General features: G+C 40.2%; 1 protein-coding gene across 2 annotated transcripts in view; it reads left to right on the top strand.

Annotated features, from left to right (window-relative positions):
* Nucleotides 1-17,945, top strand: part of CA8 (carbonic anhydrase 8) — a 96,127-nt gene that overhangs the window by 48,656 nt on the left and 29,526 nt on the right. The window contains exons 4-8 of one of the 2 annotated variants that reach the window (XM_032296164.1): nucleotides 4,323-4,418; nucleotides 9,456-9,518; nucleotides 11,687-11,735; nucleotides 13,497-13,609; nucleotides 13,900-16,782. In XM_032296164.1, the coding sequence (XP_032152055.1) occupies nucleotides 4,323-4,418; nucleotides 9,456-9,518; nucleotides 11,687-11,735; nucleotides 13,497-13,609; nucleotides 13,900-13,953 (375 nt within the window). In that variant the 3' untranslated portion in view covers nucleotides 13,954-16,782. Of the gene's footprint in view, nucleotides 1-4,322; nucleotides 4,419-9,455; nucleotides 9,519-11,686; nucleotides 11,736-13,496; nucleotides 13,610-13,899; nucleotides 16,783-17,945 lie in introns of those variants that run through there. The other variant, XM_032296163.1, reaches the window with a different exon arrangement.

Below are 17,945 nucleotides of genomic sequence, written 5' to 3'. Positions count from 1 at the left end.
ATATATTTTATGAAGCATAGAAAAATTGAAATAAAAAGGCATTTGATAAAAATAAGTATAAGTAGAAGTTTTAATATGTTATTTCTGATCATCAGAGGATTGTTTTGTCACTTCATCACCCCTCCCCAAGGGGTCCATGTTTTGTCTTAGAAGAATAAATCAAACGTTGTCACTTTGTTAGGGTCGTTTTTCTTTATTTCCATTGGTATTCGTCATCTTCAGATGCAAACTTACATTGGTTGCCATACTTTTCTTTTTGTTTGCATGATCTGTGTTAGTCAGGGTTCTCCAGAGAAACAGGGAGAGGGAGAGGAGGGGGAAGAGAGAGAAACAGAGGGACAAAGAAGAGCTTGCGATTCAATTTAAGGGATTGGATCATGTGGTTGTGGGGGCTAGCAAATCTGAAATTCAAAAGGTAGGCTGAAAACTGGAAATTCATGCAAGAGTTGATGTTACAGCTGGAGTTTGAAGGCTGGAAACTCAGGCCAACTTTTATCCAGAGCTCTGGAGGCAGGATTTCTCCTCCTTTGGGAGACCTCAGTCTGTGATCTTAAGCCCTTTAACTGATTGTATGACGCCTACTCATATGGTGGAGGGCATTCAGCTTTACTCAAAGTCTGTTTATTTAAATATTAATCACATGTAAAAAGCACCTTCACTGCAACATCTAGACTGGTGTTTGATCAAACAGTTGGGTACCAGTAGCCTAGCCAAGTTGACAATTAAGATTTGCTGTCCTGCATTTCTGTCATAATTTTTTTAGCTGGGACTTCTGTGGTAGCCTCCTAGCTTATATTCCAGCTTTCAACGTCTGCTACTTCCAATTCAGCTCCTGTACTATCAAAGAGACCTTTGAAAGAAAGAGATTATTTTGGGGGAGCTTGATTCCAGACTGCATACATAATAATAATATTCACTGCAATAACATATTGCTTTAGTATTTTCCAGAGTACAGCTATGGTAACATTTAAAGCTCTGTGCAGTCTGACCCCTCTGCCTCTCTAGCCTCACCTCTTGTCATTGCCAGACTTATGTACCCTCTAGCTCCCCACCAACGTACTGTTAGTCCTTCAAATGCACTTATAATTTTCTTGCCTCTATGGCTTTGCTTTGCAGAACAGAACCAGCACTAAGTAATACAAAGCACGATATGATACAATTATAGGAATAAAGAAGGGGCAGTGGCAGAACAGATGTCACTGTGAATAATTGAAGCTTTTTAGATTTGAAATGACTTTCTTATGGTGAGCAGAAAGCAAAGGGTGAGTTAGGTGATGTCATGGGCAGCTTTGTGTCTCTGCCAAATTCCTGTTGAAGTGCCAGGTCTCAGCACATCAGACCGTGACTGTATTTGGACATAGGGTCATTACAGAGCTAATTAGGTTAAAGGAGGTCATTAGGTAGGCCCTAATCCACTATGACTGGTGTCCTTACAAGAAGAGGAAATTTGGACACAGACTTCTAGAGAGGCAAGACCATGTGAAGACAGAGGGAGAAGGTGGCCATCTACAAGCCAAGGAGACAGGGCTCCAAAGGAACCAGCCCTGCTCACACGTTGATTGCAGACTTCCACCCTCCAGAAACGTGAGAAAATAAATGTCTGTTGTTTAAGCCACCCAGGCGGTGCCACTTTGTGATGACAGCCCTGGCAGACTCATACAGATGGAGAGGAAAGGCGCGTGGGGAGCAGAGTGAGCTAACTTGAGAGGCAGCGCAGGTGCAGAGTGCCGTGTCTGTGGGCCATGCATCTAGGTTACCACTGCTAGGCTATAGCTGAAGGTTGGCCGAGTTCTAGAATGGGTTGGACATGTGCCTGGTACTTGAATTAGCCAACCTCTACTGGTGTGGAAAGGGGGTCTGTCATAATTTGTTTGGTCTGAAAATGAGAGAAAGGACTTTAAGAGAAGAGGGTTTATCAGAAGCAAGACAGAGCTTTGTTTTTTAAAGCTTGGATCCCTTGTTATTGTGAGGCAAGAATCTCTTCTGCCCTGGAACCACCAAGACTTGTGTGATTACTGAAGGTCCAGAAGGTGGAGTTAAGGATGTGTGGGAGAGCTGCTGTTGCTGCTTTCATTTCATGTTATTTTGCTAGGCATGTGGGGGTCATAGCAACCTTCTGTTATCCTTGTTAGCTTGGGTTGACTGAAGTGCCAGCATTTCTCTTAATTTTTCTTATCTTTTTTATTAAAAAGAACATTTTTAGAGCAGTTTAACATTTGTAGAAAAATTATAAAGACAGTACAGAAAATTCCCATATACCCCAAACCCAGTTTCTTTTATTAATAACATTTTACATTATCATGGTTACATTTGTTACAATAAATGGACCAATACTGATATGTTACTAATCCACATTTTATTTAGATTTCCTTAGCGTTTACCTAATGCCCTCCTTCTGTTCTGGGATCTCACCTATAACACCATATTACATTTAGTTCTCATGTCTCCTTAGGCTTCTTTTGGCTGTGACATTTTTCTCAGGCTTTCCTTGTTTCCGATGACCTTGACAATTTTCAGGATTACTTACTGGTTAGGTATTTTGTGGAGTGCCTCTCACTGAGATTTGTCTGATGTTTTTCTTGTGGCTAGATTGGGTTATGGGTCATTGGGAGAAAATGCAGCAGTAAAGTGCCATTTTTATCACATGTAAGGTAACATGCACCCTATCAACATGACTAATCACTATTGATGTTGACCTTGATCAGATAGTGTTTGTTAGTTTTATCCACTGCAAAGTCACTATCTTTATCCCCTTTCCATACTTTACTCTTTGAAACAAAGTCAACACCCACAGTACACACTTAAGGAGTGGGAACCATCAGCTTTTTAAACACACAAAAATTGTGCAGCAGCTTTTGAAGAGCAGGTGTGAGTGATGGTGTTGCTGAATTGTGAGGAGTGGGGAAAAAGAAAAACCCATGCTTTTGTGGTTTATTATTATGATATTTAAAGCCCCAAAATATTGCTGTGAGAAGGAAGAAAAATGTCAGTGGGAGTTTTGTAATTTGTGGAATAAAAATTTATTTCAACCTTGGGTCTAGACTTTCTTTGTTGGTTTAATTAAGACAATCAGTTCTTACCTCTTCCACCAGGACTCCTATGCTGTTGTTGCAGCCAGAGAAGGAAAGATTAAAATTGCCTTTTATTATTGAGAGATTATAGAACATAGTTTTCTTAAAAGCAGTGCCTTTCAGTTGCATTTACTGGGTGGTCACAGTCTCTGTGAGTTTTTCACAGCCTGTCCTGGCTGGGTGGGCCACGGGTACTGTCTTTTCCTAGGTTTCCAGTTCTGTTATTGGTAGAGGATTTCTTACCTCCCTCTAGTGGTCAGTTTTATAATCTCAGATTCTACTTGGATAAATTCAGCAGTGGAAAAATCAAATTTGTGGCAATCCTTATGATAATTTTTCTGGATATTTTAATATAGATGCTAAAATAGATAGTGGTTGAATTTTAGCTATGTCTTTTGGTGTTAGAACTAATTTTAAAATGAGGCAATGTTCTAAGGTGATGAGTAATTATAACGATGAAAAGCGATAGTGATGAAGATTGTATTCTAGACAGAAGGTTTACCTACCTACTATTATACTAAGAACCTCAGTGGACATTTGATTTTTAATCAGGAATTGAATTTGGCTTCTTTCAAGTGTTTTACCAGTGCTGTACGAGCAGTGCGTATTCTAGATAAACTTGAAAGCTGCAAAGCTTTATGAAGCTAGGAGTGAGGGAGGCCTCTGAGCATTGTTCGTCATTTCTTCACAGATAAAATTTTATCTCCAGTACAGGAAATAGCCTTCTTTAAGAGATTTACATCAGTATTCATTATTTTACTAGGGCTTTACAAATGCAGCATTTTTTTTTTTCCAGGTTGCTATCTATGGATATTCTTAGAAAGTTGAAGTAATTTACTAGAACTAAAGACTGATTTTGTACACTTCCTGATGAAAATACTGGATGATGCAGTATTTGGCTAGGCAAATATTCATCCTTTGAATGAATTCTAGCGTTTGTTCCCAGACCTGGAGTTTTGCTTTATTGAGATCCAGAAGGATGACATCCAAGGAAAGATAACAGAATCCATGTGAAGTCTGCAAGTCCCTCTAGTTGCCTTCCTCCACATCAGGACTTAAACTGGACTTAAGGGGCAGCGATCCACTAAGCACTGCTACTGTTCAGAAATAAGAAGGAAAGACTTTATACAGATAACTCGTATTAAGCCAGTAGTTTATTTGTGTCTACTTGTGATCCATATAGAAATAGTGAAGAAATGGCTATATCTTTGCACATTAAATGATGTGGTCTGTCTGTTGCCACTCACCCAGCTCCATCTGATCCACTGGAACTCCACTCTGTTTGGCAGCATTGATGAGGCTGTGGGGAAGCCGCATGGAATCGCCATCATTGCTCTGTTTGTTCAGGTAAACCGTCTGCTGTGATTATCGTGTTCTTTAGAGATGCTAAGTTCTAAATAGTTTTGTAAAATATTTTTTATTCTCAATTTTATTGCTTACAGATGAAATCACACACATACAGAGAACATTTGATAAAAATAGGTAACTTGATCCTTACGGTTCATGAAAGTTCAGCCATATTCACTGGTAGAAAATAGTTCCTTTATTTATTATAAATTTTCTTCAGAGTGGCATTCAAGGTCCTTGAATAAATGATTTAGGAAATGTCTCCTGAAGGTAGAGTTTATTTTATTTATGAAAAAGGATTTCAGAAAGTGTTTTTAGACCCTGGTTTACAGAAAAATCTACGAAAAATCAATAATAGAAGATTACTTCACCCCTTCTTTATTAACAATTTTACTCTGAGATTACTTGAAATGCCTTGAAGGAAAACACTGATAAAAATCAGACTGGCAAAGACCTTGGCAGATATAGTCAATATAACATTTAGATTTGAGCTCTGTGGTAGGCACAGGATAGTATGTAAATTTACCCAAACATGTGAAAGCAGGCCACATGCTTTCAGAGGTAAAAACTTAATCCAGTTTTTAAGGCAAATCTTCTAAATTTTGTTTTATTATATATTTGACATCATAAAAGATTTAGAGGTGAAAGAGTGCCTGAAAATTTTAGCTCTAAAGCTGCCATCAGGACCAGAAAGCAGAGTTCCAGCTCTGTGATGGCTCTGGGCTGCCTCTCGGGTAAGCTGAGAATAGAGCATGTTAGCACAGTGTTCTTCAGAAACTTAATTTTCCAAAGAGAGTTCCATAATGGGCCCCTTTAAACTTGTTTTTTTTTTTTTTTTAATGGCATATATACCAAAATTAATTGCAATAATTTTTAATACATATCTCCTAGATATTTCTTTATTGATGTTTGCAAGTGGCCATCCAAATTAGACTCTTAATATTTTTAAATAAGCATCTTGCAAATAAGACACATGCCACAGAATTTAAAAGAAAATCCTTACATTTTTCAGTGAGCCCTCTTCTGACTGTTTATTTCATGGCTTTGTCATAGGCAGGGACTTATATTCCTTGTATTTTATAACTGGATTATATAAATCACAAAAAGAAAGAAAGAAAATCACAAAATATTAATGAAAACCTTTTTATTATACAAATATATTTTGATAATTTTTAGTGTATTGAAGTAACAATTATGAAAGACTACTCTTATAACCTGGAAAAGTTAATAAAGCATCCAAATTTGAGGAATTGAGACAAGGTACTATCTCATTATTAAAAGCAAGAATAAAAAATAGTAAGATAAAGTAAAAATAAGAATACAGATAACCACATAGTCATATATAGAGGGGAAAGGAACATGTCATTTTCATCTTTGGAATTGTTAATAAATATTTGTGAGCAGAATTAGGTGTGATAACTTAGTATTTTCACTTCCTGATTCTTAGCATGTAACAGGTGACCTGGATTTGTAGAGCCCCAGACTGAAATCCCACCCCCTTAGAACTAATGTGAGTATTTCCAAGAACAAGCTGCATTATTGCAGGCAAGGAAAAGCCTGGTTAGCAAGCACACTTTTTCTAACTTTCTGTAAGTTTCTATGGGGAAAAATTCAGGTTATCTGTGTGCAAATTCTCAGGAGAGAGTAAAATCGCAGAACTGAGAGCAAAATTTCATGAAGGAAGGAAAGAATAGAGGGAGGGAAGGAGCGAGGGAGGATGGGCTGAAATCCATGCGGGGAGGGGTCTGGCCCTTGGACTGGAGGAGAGAAATGGGAGGGAGAAAGTCGGAGACATTGAGTAGATTTTGCTTCCAAGAAGCTTGGCTGAAGGAAGGAAGGACAGATGGGGCAATAACTAGCGATGATGTCCAGTGACTCTTTTGAGATCTGAGATCTACCTGTGGTTCCCCCCCACCCCGCCTCCAAGCAATAAGAAATATTGCAGACATAGAGATTAAAAATACTGGTAAGAGAGGGTGTCATTGAGGTGGAAAAGTCCTGGAGGAGGCAAGAGGGCACGGGATGGAGAGCTTATGTGGATGGACTAATCTCAAGATAGGAGGAAACCCACCCCTTCTCCAAAATAGAGGGCCAGGAGGAAAGGGTAGGCACAAATGGGGCCCATTCATAGGTGGAGAAAGGCAGGATGTTAAGAAAGTTCATGCTGACGACCTTTATTATCTCTGAGACACACAAAGCAGAATTATTTATAGTGCAAAGAAAGCCTGGGTGTGGGATAGAGTCTTGAAATAGCTCAGGAGGGGATGATAATAGACTTGCCAGTCACTGAGGGAACCCCCCTTGGGATTGGACACCCCAGATCATACAGGACAGGGTATGGTGGGTTGTTCTTTATCCAGGTAAAGGAGTAGAGAGTTCTAGTAAGTTGTTGTGTTGATCCGTCACAGAGCAGATGATGTGGGAAGTAAAAGGACTAAAGAATGGAGAGTGGTTGGAAGATCTCATTCTGTTTAGCCAGTCCCACATCTAGGCAGGCGGGGGAAGAAGAAGCCGCAAGGACATGCAAGCCTCGGCTCCTGGTGATCAGAGAAGGGGAGAGAGGGAGGAGCAGGAGAGCTGGCTGGCCTGGGGCATCAGGTCAGAGAGGCCAGTCTTTCAGAGTTGAAGTTTTTGGAATGAGAGCACATACCAGGAGTCCCCTCAGGGTTGGTTTGCTGAGGCAAATGGGGCAGAAGGCCACGGACTGAGGGGTGAGAAGACTTAGGCCGGGGAGGAGATGGGTCACCCCCTGGATGCGGAAGTTGTCCCGGATGGCAGCAGGAGGTGATGCTTGGGAGGGATGGTCTAGTGGGTCAGTAAGGGAGAAGGAGGGCATGGTAGCCTCAGAGGATGGTCCCCTCGGGAGGATGGCTTGAGCACATGGGTCAGATTCACACTGAAGAGAGCAGGAACGCGCTGACTGTGGCTTTCAGTCTGTCTTCCTGGGGGACTGCACAATGTGCAGTTTTGAAAGGCCTGCAAAAGAGCTGTGGCCTTGGGCAGACCCGAGGAGTTCAGGTAGATTGGGAGGTGGTGGGAGAGGCTGGCAGAAATGCAGAGTTGTTCTGTTCCAGAAAGTGCAGTGGAAGGTAAGGAGAGATTGTGTTAGAAGTGAAAAAAACGGGAGGTTCAGGGCTGAGATGCCAGGCAAGGAGAACAGACCAAAGTGGTTTGCATTTCTGGTGGTGGTGAAGGATGGCAAAGGTGAGAGGTGAGAAATGAGTTCTTCTCAAGGTTTCTGGTGGGCTCTTGGTATCGGGTTGTACTATGTGAACAGTTGCTTGCACAATTTTAGCAGTTGAGGTGTGGAGATTATCATCAGTACTTGCTTTTTGCTGGTTGTAATTTCTTCATACAAAAATTTGACAAGGAAGGAAAGGAAAGAGATGGAGTAAGAACAGAGGTTATAGAGTTTTCAGGATATAAAGTTTTGCCCATAAAATAGAGTCTTTATAGTTAAAAGGAGCTAGTAATAGTTAAGTGCTGTTATATGGAAAAACTATATTTGATGCTGTAGGGCATCTAGATTAAGATTAATAATGGATATTAAGTGAATTATAACGGCCCAAGCCCTACAGTCTTTGTTTGATTTAATCTTATCTTCAACCCTATCATTTTTGTCCTCCCCATGAGGATTTTATTCCTCCCTATGAGGAAGTGGGAAGGATGTAAAGGTTAAATACACTTGCTTAAGGTCACACAGCTAAGAGGTGGCAGAGTCAAGATTGGAATCCAGGCAGTCCATTTGCAAAGTGAGCCTGCTCCTCAGCTGCCACATTGAGTGGCCTTAGTGTTCACATGCGGATGCTTCAAAGAGTTTACAGCCCGACAGGAGATGCGTGAGATGAAAACAGACCCCAAGTGCAGACGTAGGCCTCCCAGTGCTATAGGATGGTTAAACCAGTAAGAAAAAGAGAGGTCCATTTCTCCTGAAGAATGGATAATGACTTCTGCCTAAAATTCCAGGCTGCTGCACCCACAGTACATATGCATTAGGTTTTTAATTTTTTTTAACTTTAGAAAATTTATTTTCTGTTTTCAGAGCCTAACTCAGGAATAATTGTCGATGCTTGGAGAATAAGTTCACGTCTTGACTGTTTAGAGCTGACGGGCTGTTGTAGGGAGAGCATTTCTCATCTCTCTCCTGTCCCTTTGGATGCTCTTTCAACTGGCGTGTTTTGCCGTTGGTTAACGTAAGGAGAAACAGAGAATGTGAACATATTGACAGCTCCTCTGGCTTCTCTTAGGTCGTTCTCCAAATATCTATGTGGAAGGAGGAAAGCTGACAAAAGCAGTGATTGCTTATTTGAGGTTCTGAGTGATCTCTATGACTCTCCTCCATTATCATGGACCATTGGAAATTGGTCAGATTTCACTTAAAATTTTTAAAGACAAAATCAAGAATATTAAATATTAGAATTTTTTTGTCTCTTTTTTTGGGAGCATTTCATACACTAATAATATATAGTGATATGTTTTTAAAAAGAAGACTATGAAAAGCATATTCTTATTTATTTAAGAATAGAAAGGTAGTTATATTATTATGTCCAGTAGTAATCACAAAAGGTCTTGATTTTGGTGAATTTAACAACAAAATCACCTATCTGCTTTGTAAGTTAATATAATTTTTCAGTATTGTTAAAATCTTTATAGCAGTGATCTGTACATGCCAAAGTTAAACATGGAAGGTTTTGAACATGTACTGAGTAGTTTTAATTCAAAAATATCCTTGGTATTTTTATATAACAGTATTTTATAATTTGATATGTGTAGCAAAGTGAGCGATTCCTATACATAGTAAGAAGAATTTAGAATGAGTTTCTGGGTATTTACATATCTAATACTTTATTATACTAGCTTCCTTTACAACTTTAATTACCTTTAGTAGATATTGACCTATTATTAATAAAAGGCCATTTAATTAGTCCTCAGAAAGGACATTCAGATGGACTGGAGCCAAGTTCTGTTCGTTTTTTTTGAATTTAAGCTAAACACTTAAAAATGCTGTGGTTGTGGTTTATGCTTTATGTTTTTCAGATAGGAAAGGAACATGTTGGCTTGAAGGCTGTGACTGAAATCCTCCAGGATATTCAGTATAAGGTAAGTCATTATTTAAAATAATACAAAAACGCTGCTCGTGTAGGAGGACCCTGTGACCACCTGTGGGCTCAATGCTGTGATAGAAGGACTCCCAGACCTCAGAAAAGCTGCCGTCCTTGTGGTTATGGTTTATTACGGTGAAAAGAAACAGATCAAAAAGCAGAGGGAAAAGGTGCATAGAATGAAGTGCAGGGGAAACCAGGCGCAAGCTTCCAGGTGTCGCCTCCCTGGAGAATCACATGAGGATGCCCCTGATTCCCCTAGCAGTGATGGGTCACAACATGTGTGAAGTGTTGCCAACTACGGAAGCTCACTCTAGCCTTGGTGTCCAGAGATTTATTAGGAGTCAGTCATGCAAGCACAAAATGCCTGCAACATAACTGACCTCAGCTGTTCCACCTCTGGCAGTAACCCTCTCCCTGCCCTCTTCACTGTAAGTCACATTGTCAGCATCAGCTTCTCTGTTCCAATTGGTACAGTATGTCTCAAGGCCTCAGGCATGTAACAACAGGAGTTCATCATAAATACAGCATGGCCCAAGGCTGCAGGCACACAGAAACACTTTTATCAGGTAGAATATTCCGAACTCAGAGGTTATATCCCAGGAGTCAAGAGTTAGCCCTGAAGACAGGCCTTGATCTGGGATGTACAGGGTTTGAGCAACTCAGGCCTGCTGGGTTAACCCTTTTCTACCTGCATGCTATAGGAAACGAATACAAATTTGGGGAATCATATTTCAAAGCATTTATGTTAAATAAATTTTAAAAAGAAAACAAGTACACATATGTGGTAAGATAATATACAAGAGAAGGTGATCAACTTGCCCCTGCAATGAAACGGCCAAGCATTGCTAGGAAGCCAGTGCCGATTTCTCTTATAAGCAGTTCCTTTTTGGCTCATGTTTAGTGTCAGTTGAATGTGAGTGATCTTAGGGACGGGAGTAGTCTGGTCTTGTAGGGCTGCTGGAGATACAGAGCAGGAGTGGAACTTGTTTGATTGCAGGAGATCCAGAGACCCAAATCCATTTCTAAGAAAGATCAGTTTGGGAATCAAGTTGGATTAGCTTTACACTGACACAGCCCAGGGTACCCTGAACCAGGCAGAACCTTCACTGAAGGTCTCCTGAGTAGGTTTTTAATGAACCCAGCTTCCAAGGGAAGCCCAGGCCAGACAAAAGAAGCTGATAAGAAGACAGTTGAGGGCACGTTTTGATTTGTATTTGTATAATTGCAATGGGCTGAGAAAATTTATTATATCATCTAATAGGAAACCAATCACTATGGAACTCAGGAGGGTCGGGGAGACAAGTAACGTAGAGTCTTTAATGTGTAAAATAGTCCCAGGAAATCAGGAAGGGACTTGGAGGTTATGCAATAACTTTCCCTGTTGCATCTGTATTAATACAGTAATCTTTTTTTTTTTCCTGTCACTTCACAATTCTTTTATGACTGATCAATACAGTAATCTTTTAAGAAAAATCTGATTCACTTGACAGGACCAATTGCCTCTAAAGTCTAGGCAATTTAAATGACATGATTTAAAATGATGATTTTAAATGTGAATTGTTGAATAAGGGTACGAATGATTCCCTTGAAATTTAAATCTAGCTTTGATAAACACTGATTGGAACAGAATATTTCCATGTGTTTTAGATTTCCCTTTCCAGTTGAGGAGAGCATCTAGCATAGATCCTAGAGCTGAAGTACCAAATCCAAATAGGACAAAACAGGAAGCTGGAAGCCAGGTTGTGATGCCAAAAAGGTTAGGAACTGCAGTGAAATTAAGCAGGAAGAAAGGCATTTTGAAAATTCCCCCACCCAGGGTTCAGGCATTTTACAGTAAGAATTTAGCCCCAATCTCTGCTATGAATTGTGCTCAGAGCAGAAAAAGTAACTGATGTGGGGGCAGATGGGCACCAATTGTAGGTTGGTCACCAGGACTTACAGGGAGAATTGAACTATGGTAGCAAAGAAAATAGCCATAGAATCAGAGCAGGAACCAGACGATATTACTTGAATGAGTAGGTAGAAGGAGACACCCACAAATCTGTGGGACCTGATGAGGCCATTCATAAAAGACTTCATTCTACATTTTTTATAATACATTTTTTATTCTAAAATCTAGAAATATTACATTAACATTGGGTAAATATTTTTTTTCTTTTTCAGGGGAAGTCCAAAACAATACCTTGCTTTAATCCTAACACTTTATTACCTGGTGAGTATTTATCTGATTCATTAGAATGAATTTTAACTGTGGCTGTAGTCACATTGTTTTCTGCAGACTATATAAAAATATATATCGTTAGTTAATAAAATTTATTTGCAATTTATATTCTCTTTAGCAGATACCATTTCCAGATTACTCTTAAATATGGAAGTAAACCTTTTGAAGTAATAAAGAGACACTTTACCATTAGTTTCAATGATCCATCAAGAACTTCCTTAGGATTGTCATTTGTAAAAATTGCTACCTCTGTGTAAAGCACCAGTATAATAAAATAACTGGCTTGGTGTGGAGGCTCACCTTTGTAATCCCAGCTACTCAGGGGGCTGAAGCAAGAGAATTGCTTGAACCCAGGAGGTAGAGGTTGCAGTGAGCCGCGATCACGTGATTGCACTCCAGCTTGGGTGACAAAGTGAAACTCTGGCCCAAACAAACAAAAACCCTGATGTACTTCTAAGATTGCTCAGTAGAGTTCTTAATCTTTACAGTAAAATGAACTTTGTATCTAATTTTATAAGATTACCTCTCTGCAGTAACATTATTATTATATATTATTCTAAATGTATATGTGTGCAGGTAACAATTATACGTAAAATACTCAGAATGTGATTTAAAGGTTGTTGTACATAAAATTTTGGTCTTCACAGTTCTCTGCCCAAGTTATGTGTTGTCTCTTAGTGTTTCAAACAAAACCAAATAGGTTGATGCATTGTATCTCCTGTTTTCTACATTTAATTGCTATACAACAAACCAGTTTCTATGATATGGTAAACATTTATTAATCGTAATCATAAATCCCTCTAATGCAGAGCTAAAGGATTTCATAAGAATGATTCATTTTGTTCTATTGTAATATGGTTTTGATATTTTGCTGTTGAAGAAGTAGTATAGCGGTAGCTAGAACTGAATGGTTAAAAATATAGGCTTTCAGACAGACGTGGTGGCCCTCACCTATGTAATCTCAACACTTTTGGAGGCCGATATGGGAGGATTGCTTGAGGCCAAGAGTTTGAGACTAGCCTAGGCAACACAGCCAGACCATGCTCTAAAGAAAGGAAAAAAAAAATGCTGGCTGTGGTGGTGTGCACCCATAGTCCCTTCTTGGGAGGCTAAGGTGAGTGATTGCTTGAGCCCAGCAGTTTGAGGATGCAGTGGTTGGTTCATGATCACACCACTGCACTCCAGCAGCCTGGGTGACAGAGCCAGACCCTGTCTCTTAAAAAAAAAAATACAGGCTATGACACCAGACTGCCCAAGTTCGAATCCTGACTGCCAGTGATTATTAGCTGAGTGACCTTAGGCAAACTACTGATGTTATTATTCCCCATCTGAAAAATGACATTAATAATACTACCTATCTCACTGGTTTGTTGTGAAGGTTAAATAAATTAATGTAAATTGCTGGTACATTGTAAACATTCAATAAATATTAGATATGAATCAATCAGGTAAATCCTTTAATAAAATGAAAAAACTCAAAATATACATACGCTTCTAAAGTGCTTAAACTTGACAGGTATATACCATAATCCATTGATAGAAATCACTGTAAATAATAGAGAATTCATCATGTTTTTTATCCATTATTTTCTCCAAATGAGTAGTTTAATATTGTGGGGCTCTAATTTGAAAATGACTTCCATCTTTGAAGTGTCATTTGGACAGTTTATAATTTTGAAAATTGTTGTTGGAGTCATGAAGATTGTTACTGATTCACTTGCCTTTTCATGACACGTCCACGTGGCCATGTAGACCCTCTGCTGCGGGATTACTGGGTGTATGAAGGCTCTCTCACCATCCCACCTTGCAGTGAAGGTGTCACCTGGATATTATTCCGATACCCTTTAACTATATCCCAGCTACAGGTGAGTGTGCTACTTTGAATCTTTCAGAGTGAAGTTCTGAGTTAAACATCGTTTCTGAGAAAGGAAAATGCCTGTTTATGTTTTAGCTCCCTTTAGATCAGTCATGCCTTTCTAGATGAAAGTTAAATGGCTTGAACTAGTGAAAGCGGTTGAAAGGTCAAGGATGGACAGAACCCAACACTCATTTATGGTCTATATTTCAAAAGTTCGTTTTTAGAGAGTTAATAGAAATCACTGAAGGAGGAAAACTTTTGATTAGTCTAGTTATTTCTTTATGTGAATTTCCCCAGGTATGGAGAAGAGAAAGTCTGGAAGTAAAGTGGGGATGCTGGTTGTTTCTATAAGTCACACATAGGCTTTGTAATAGTTTTGCCTTGGTGTGTACAGGAAAATTCTGCATATGTAGGGGTGAAGGACCCAGAAGGAATGCCCGGAAAATTCTGGATAGTTTTCTAGTGGATGACTTTTGGTCATCCACTCCCTGCCTTGGGCTCTTTGTAGGTGCCCTAAATGCTACTGCGCAGTGGGTAGGAGCACTGGAGTGAATGGTCACCTGGATGTTAGCTGGTGGAGCACGAGGCAGCATCACTCTAGTGTATTTAAACCATGATGTCAATATTACAAAAGGGGCTTTAAATGTCTCCTGTCTTTCAGGGATCTCTCAAAGGCATGGATACATTCTGGAGAGCTATATTGTTCTTTCATGATCAGACTCAAAGGGCTTGGGAAATACTGTCAGCAAACCAAGTTTTCTTTGGTAGCTTTAAAATACTCCCCATTATTTCTTACTTCTCGGTAAAGCTTTCTTTAGTTTGTCCTTAAATATTAAAAAAATCCTTCTTCCAACATTTAATAATTTCTCTTAATTTCTGTTTTGCTAGGGATTAATTCAAAAATTTCCCTACTCAGCCTCTCCTCCCCATAGCCCTTATTATTTTATGAACGCTGATCATATCACCTTTGAACCTTCATGGTTTTATATGACAAATCCTAGTTCCTACATTTAGTCATTCGTCTATTTGTTCTTACAGGAGACTATGCTTCACATGGTTAGACTTGGGATACGGGTTTGAGAAAAACAACTGTGGAGACAAAGGGCTCTTCTCATCACTTCAAATAGGGGCATATGCTACCAGCACCACTTATCACTGGTGATGTGTTCTTGTTTTTTTAGTACCACTAAATACACATTGCTTTTAATTTAAAAATGAAGGACGCAGAGAAACCCTTCCTGAATGCCAACTGGACACAGAGGTTGACAAGAGTAAAACACAGTCTTTACCTTCAAAAAGTTCACCATAGAGTTGGAGAGGCAGATGACCAGACAATTAAAATGACAATAAATGAGGTGCTCTGGAAACACATATGGAAGAAACCCAACCAACTCCAAGAGGTGTAGGGAATAATTCCTGCCAAATATTCGAAGTTAGTCTGGTGAAGGAGCAGAAAGAAGTTAGAAATTTGGGTCTAATGTTAAGCCTAGAGTTTTGGACTCATGGATATCTAGATTTGCGACTTAACAGTGAAGATGATGGCTGCTACACCAGATAAACCTCAAAATGTCAGTGACTTAGCACAGTAAAAATTTATTTCATACTCACATAAAACCCAACACATGTGTTTCTGATTTGCAGTGAAGGCTTTTCTCTGTGTAGTCTTTCAGGGAACCAGGTTGAAAGAAATGCTTCCATCTGCATTGCCTTCCTCCCACAGTCGCCCTCGGTGGGCATGATGCAAAGGTTCTCAACAGGGATCTTTTTGAGTGAGCTCCACCTACACTTACTTTCTGTTGGCTACAACTGGTTCCATGACTACCCTAACTGCAGGAGAAGGTGGGAAGTGCGTTCTAGCTTCATGCCCAAGAAGAAGAAAAAAAGATTCAGTGATCAGATGAGCTAGCAATTCCTGGCACTATAGCTTACACTGAGTAGGAAGACAAGAATATAGTCCCCACTGAGTGTAACACTGCAGTGGAGATGGGGGAGATGATGCCTCCTTAGGAACTAAGGACCAAGGGTCTTGAGAAGAACAGGGAGGGAGGGTTGCCAAGATGTGGAGGAGGAGGTGGTTAATACTGAGAAATGCTGTGGAGAATTTCAGTAGGACAAGTGCTGCCCACCCAAGCATCAAATAACTACGGCACTTTTTAAAAATGGGCCCAGGTGATCGGAGTTCCTTGACTCTGAACTTCTGGCTTTCATCTGGTTTAAATTCCGGATCTTGACTTGTTCTTGTCCTTTGATACCTAATGTTTTCCCTGGCCAGGCATGCTCACTGCTTGATTCTGGTTTTGGTATCCTCCTCTCTTGTGGACCTTTGGCTTCCCTTCTCCACTACCATTCTTCCTCCTCCCTTCCACTGCGCTGTTTCTGGTTTCTCCAGTTAAGTAAACACCTTAGCCCATCCAAGCAGTTTGCTTTTAGGCTCCTACCATGGTGAAAGCCTTCCTTTCTTTTCTGATTTGCCTCATAATCGCAAACAAGATGCATGAACAATAGCTATAATCACCAGTTAGGCCACTGTTAGCCCAAAGGAGATGTTTCCATAGAATGTTGAGCTGAACGTAGAGGGACCAAGCATAAACATGGACCATATAGAGACCATCTTTCTAGAAGCTGAACGGGAAAGGAAAGGAGGGATTTAGGGACAACGTTTACAGAGTAGTCAAGTGTTTTTGTTTTTAAGATTTAGGAAACACTAGAGGTTTTGTAGACATATTGAAAACAATCTGTGAATAGGACAGTTGATCCCATGATATGGTGACTTCCATTATCATTCCCAGGTTTCAGATGAGGTGATTGAGGCCTAGGGAAATTAAGAAACCTTTGCCTGCAGGAAACAGGCAGTAAGGGTAGATTTGGAGATCCAGCCAGTCATGTGTGATGTCAGTGCTGGGTGCTTAACTACTGCCCCCTTTTGGTGTGCCCTTTTCAACACTGCACTTCCTTTGAGACCTTTCTACATGAGGCCTTGTTAGGAAGTCCCCAGCAGTGTTACAGAGGTTTCTGCCTTTTCCTGTGTTGTGTTCTGTATCCCCAGTTGGAGGAGTTCTGTTTCCCTCAGACAGTTGGAAACACATAACTAAAACTTCAGCAGCTGAGGCCTGACGTGCAGATTTAGGGATCCTTAGCGTCAAAAAAGGAGCGGAATAACAAAACAAATGAGACACCCAAGGAAAGAATATGGACAGAGAAGAGTCACGTAGTAAGGATGGGAGGAGACACCCTGGGACACTTTCCTGAGGCTGATACTTCCTGAGGTATCCTTCCTAAAACTCTTCTAAACTGGTAGGACCCTGTTTGCCATCTGGTTACCCCAGGTCACTTCTCTTGCTCCTCTTGCTGACTTTGTATTTCTAAAGCAGAGAAGGAATCTGGAATTCACCTGCATGTGAGGGCCATGGTGACTGCCAGCCACCCCATCCAGGTCAGACTCAGGGACTGCAACCTGTGCAGGGGCCATGGGTCATATAGTCACTGTTCTATGAATGACACATGTAAAACATCAAACTTCCCTCTACATTTACTTTTCCTACAATTTGACTCAAGGATACATACACATTTCTTTATTGTTGTTGCAGATAGCCCCAAATCATAGATACCCAAATTTCAAAGCCCCGAGGCTTAACATACAGTGTGTTTTATGATACTAGGACACATTCATTTGCCTTTACTTGTCATTGACCCTGTTAATAAAAGCAATTTATTGATATAGTAAGGTAATTATGTCATAGTTCTAGCTTCCATTTCTTTATCCTTCTTGTAGGCAGTTGTTAGCAGGTGAAATTGCTCCTTTGAGACTGATTTGGATAACTTATTCACTGATTCATGCATTCCTTCATTTATTTGTCAATTATTTGACATTTGCCCTGTGCCAGTTACTGTAATCAGTACCGACAAGAGGAGATCAGTAAGATACTCTCAAAATAATTCACCATCTAGGGCGAAAGGCCGGCTGATACATAGGTGTACATTAAAAGAAAAACCCAGTCCAGCACTGTGGGATGGTGTAGACATAGTCTTGAGGTAGCACATCAGAAATGTGCCTGGATGAGAGTTAGTTATCTAGAGGTCTTCCCCAAGCCAAGTAAGGAGGTGTTGCCTGAGTATTTGTGAGAATTGCCAACAGGGGAAAAGTGTCCGTATGCTTGTGTTTGTCAGGGAGAATCAGTGAGCCTCAGGGCTGTGCCATGGGGGTTGGGTTTTCTCCTGAAGGTGGTGGAGAATCAGTGAGCCTCAGGGCTGTGCTATGGGGGTTGGGTTTTCTCCTGAAGGTGGCGGAGAATCAGTGAGCCTCAGGGCTGTGCCATGGGGGTTGGGTTTTCTCCTGAAGGTGG

The sequence above is a fragment of the Sapajus apella genome, unplaced genomic scaffold, assembly GCF_009761245.1.
Source record: "Sapajus apella isolate SASKATOON/1434 unplaced genomic scaffold, GSC_monkey_1.0 scaffold35, whole genome shotgun sequence".
NCBI lineage: Eukaryota > Metazoa > Chordata > Mammalia > Primates > Cebidae > Sapajus > Sapajus apella.
The sequence above is the reverse complement of the archived record's forward strand: the minus strand, read 5'-3'. Positions and strand labels throughout refer to the sequence as shown.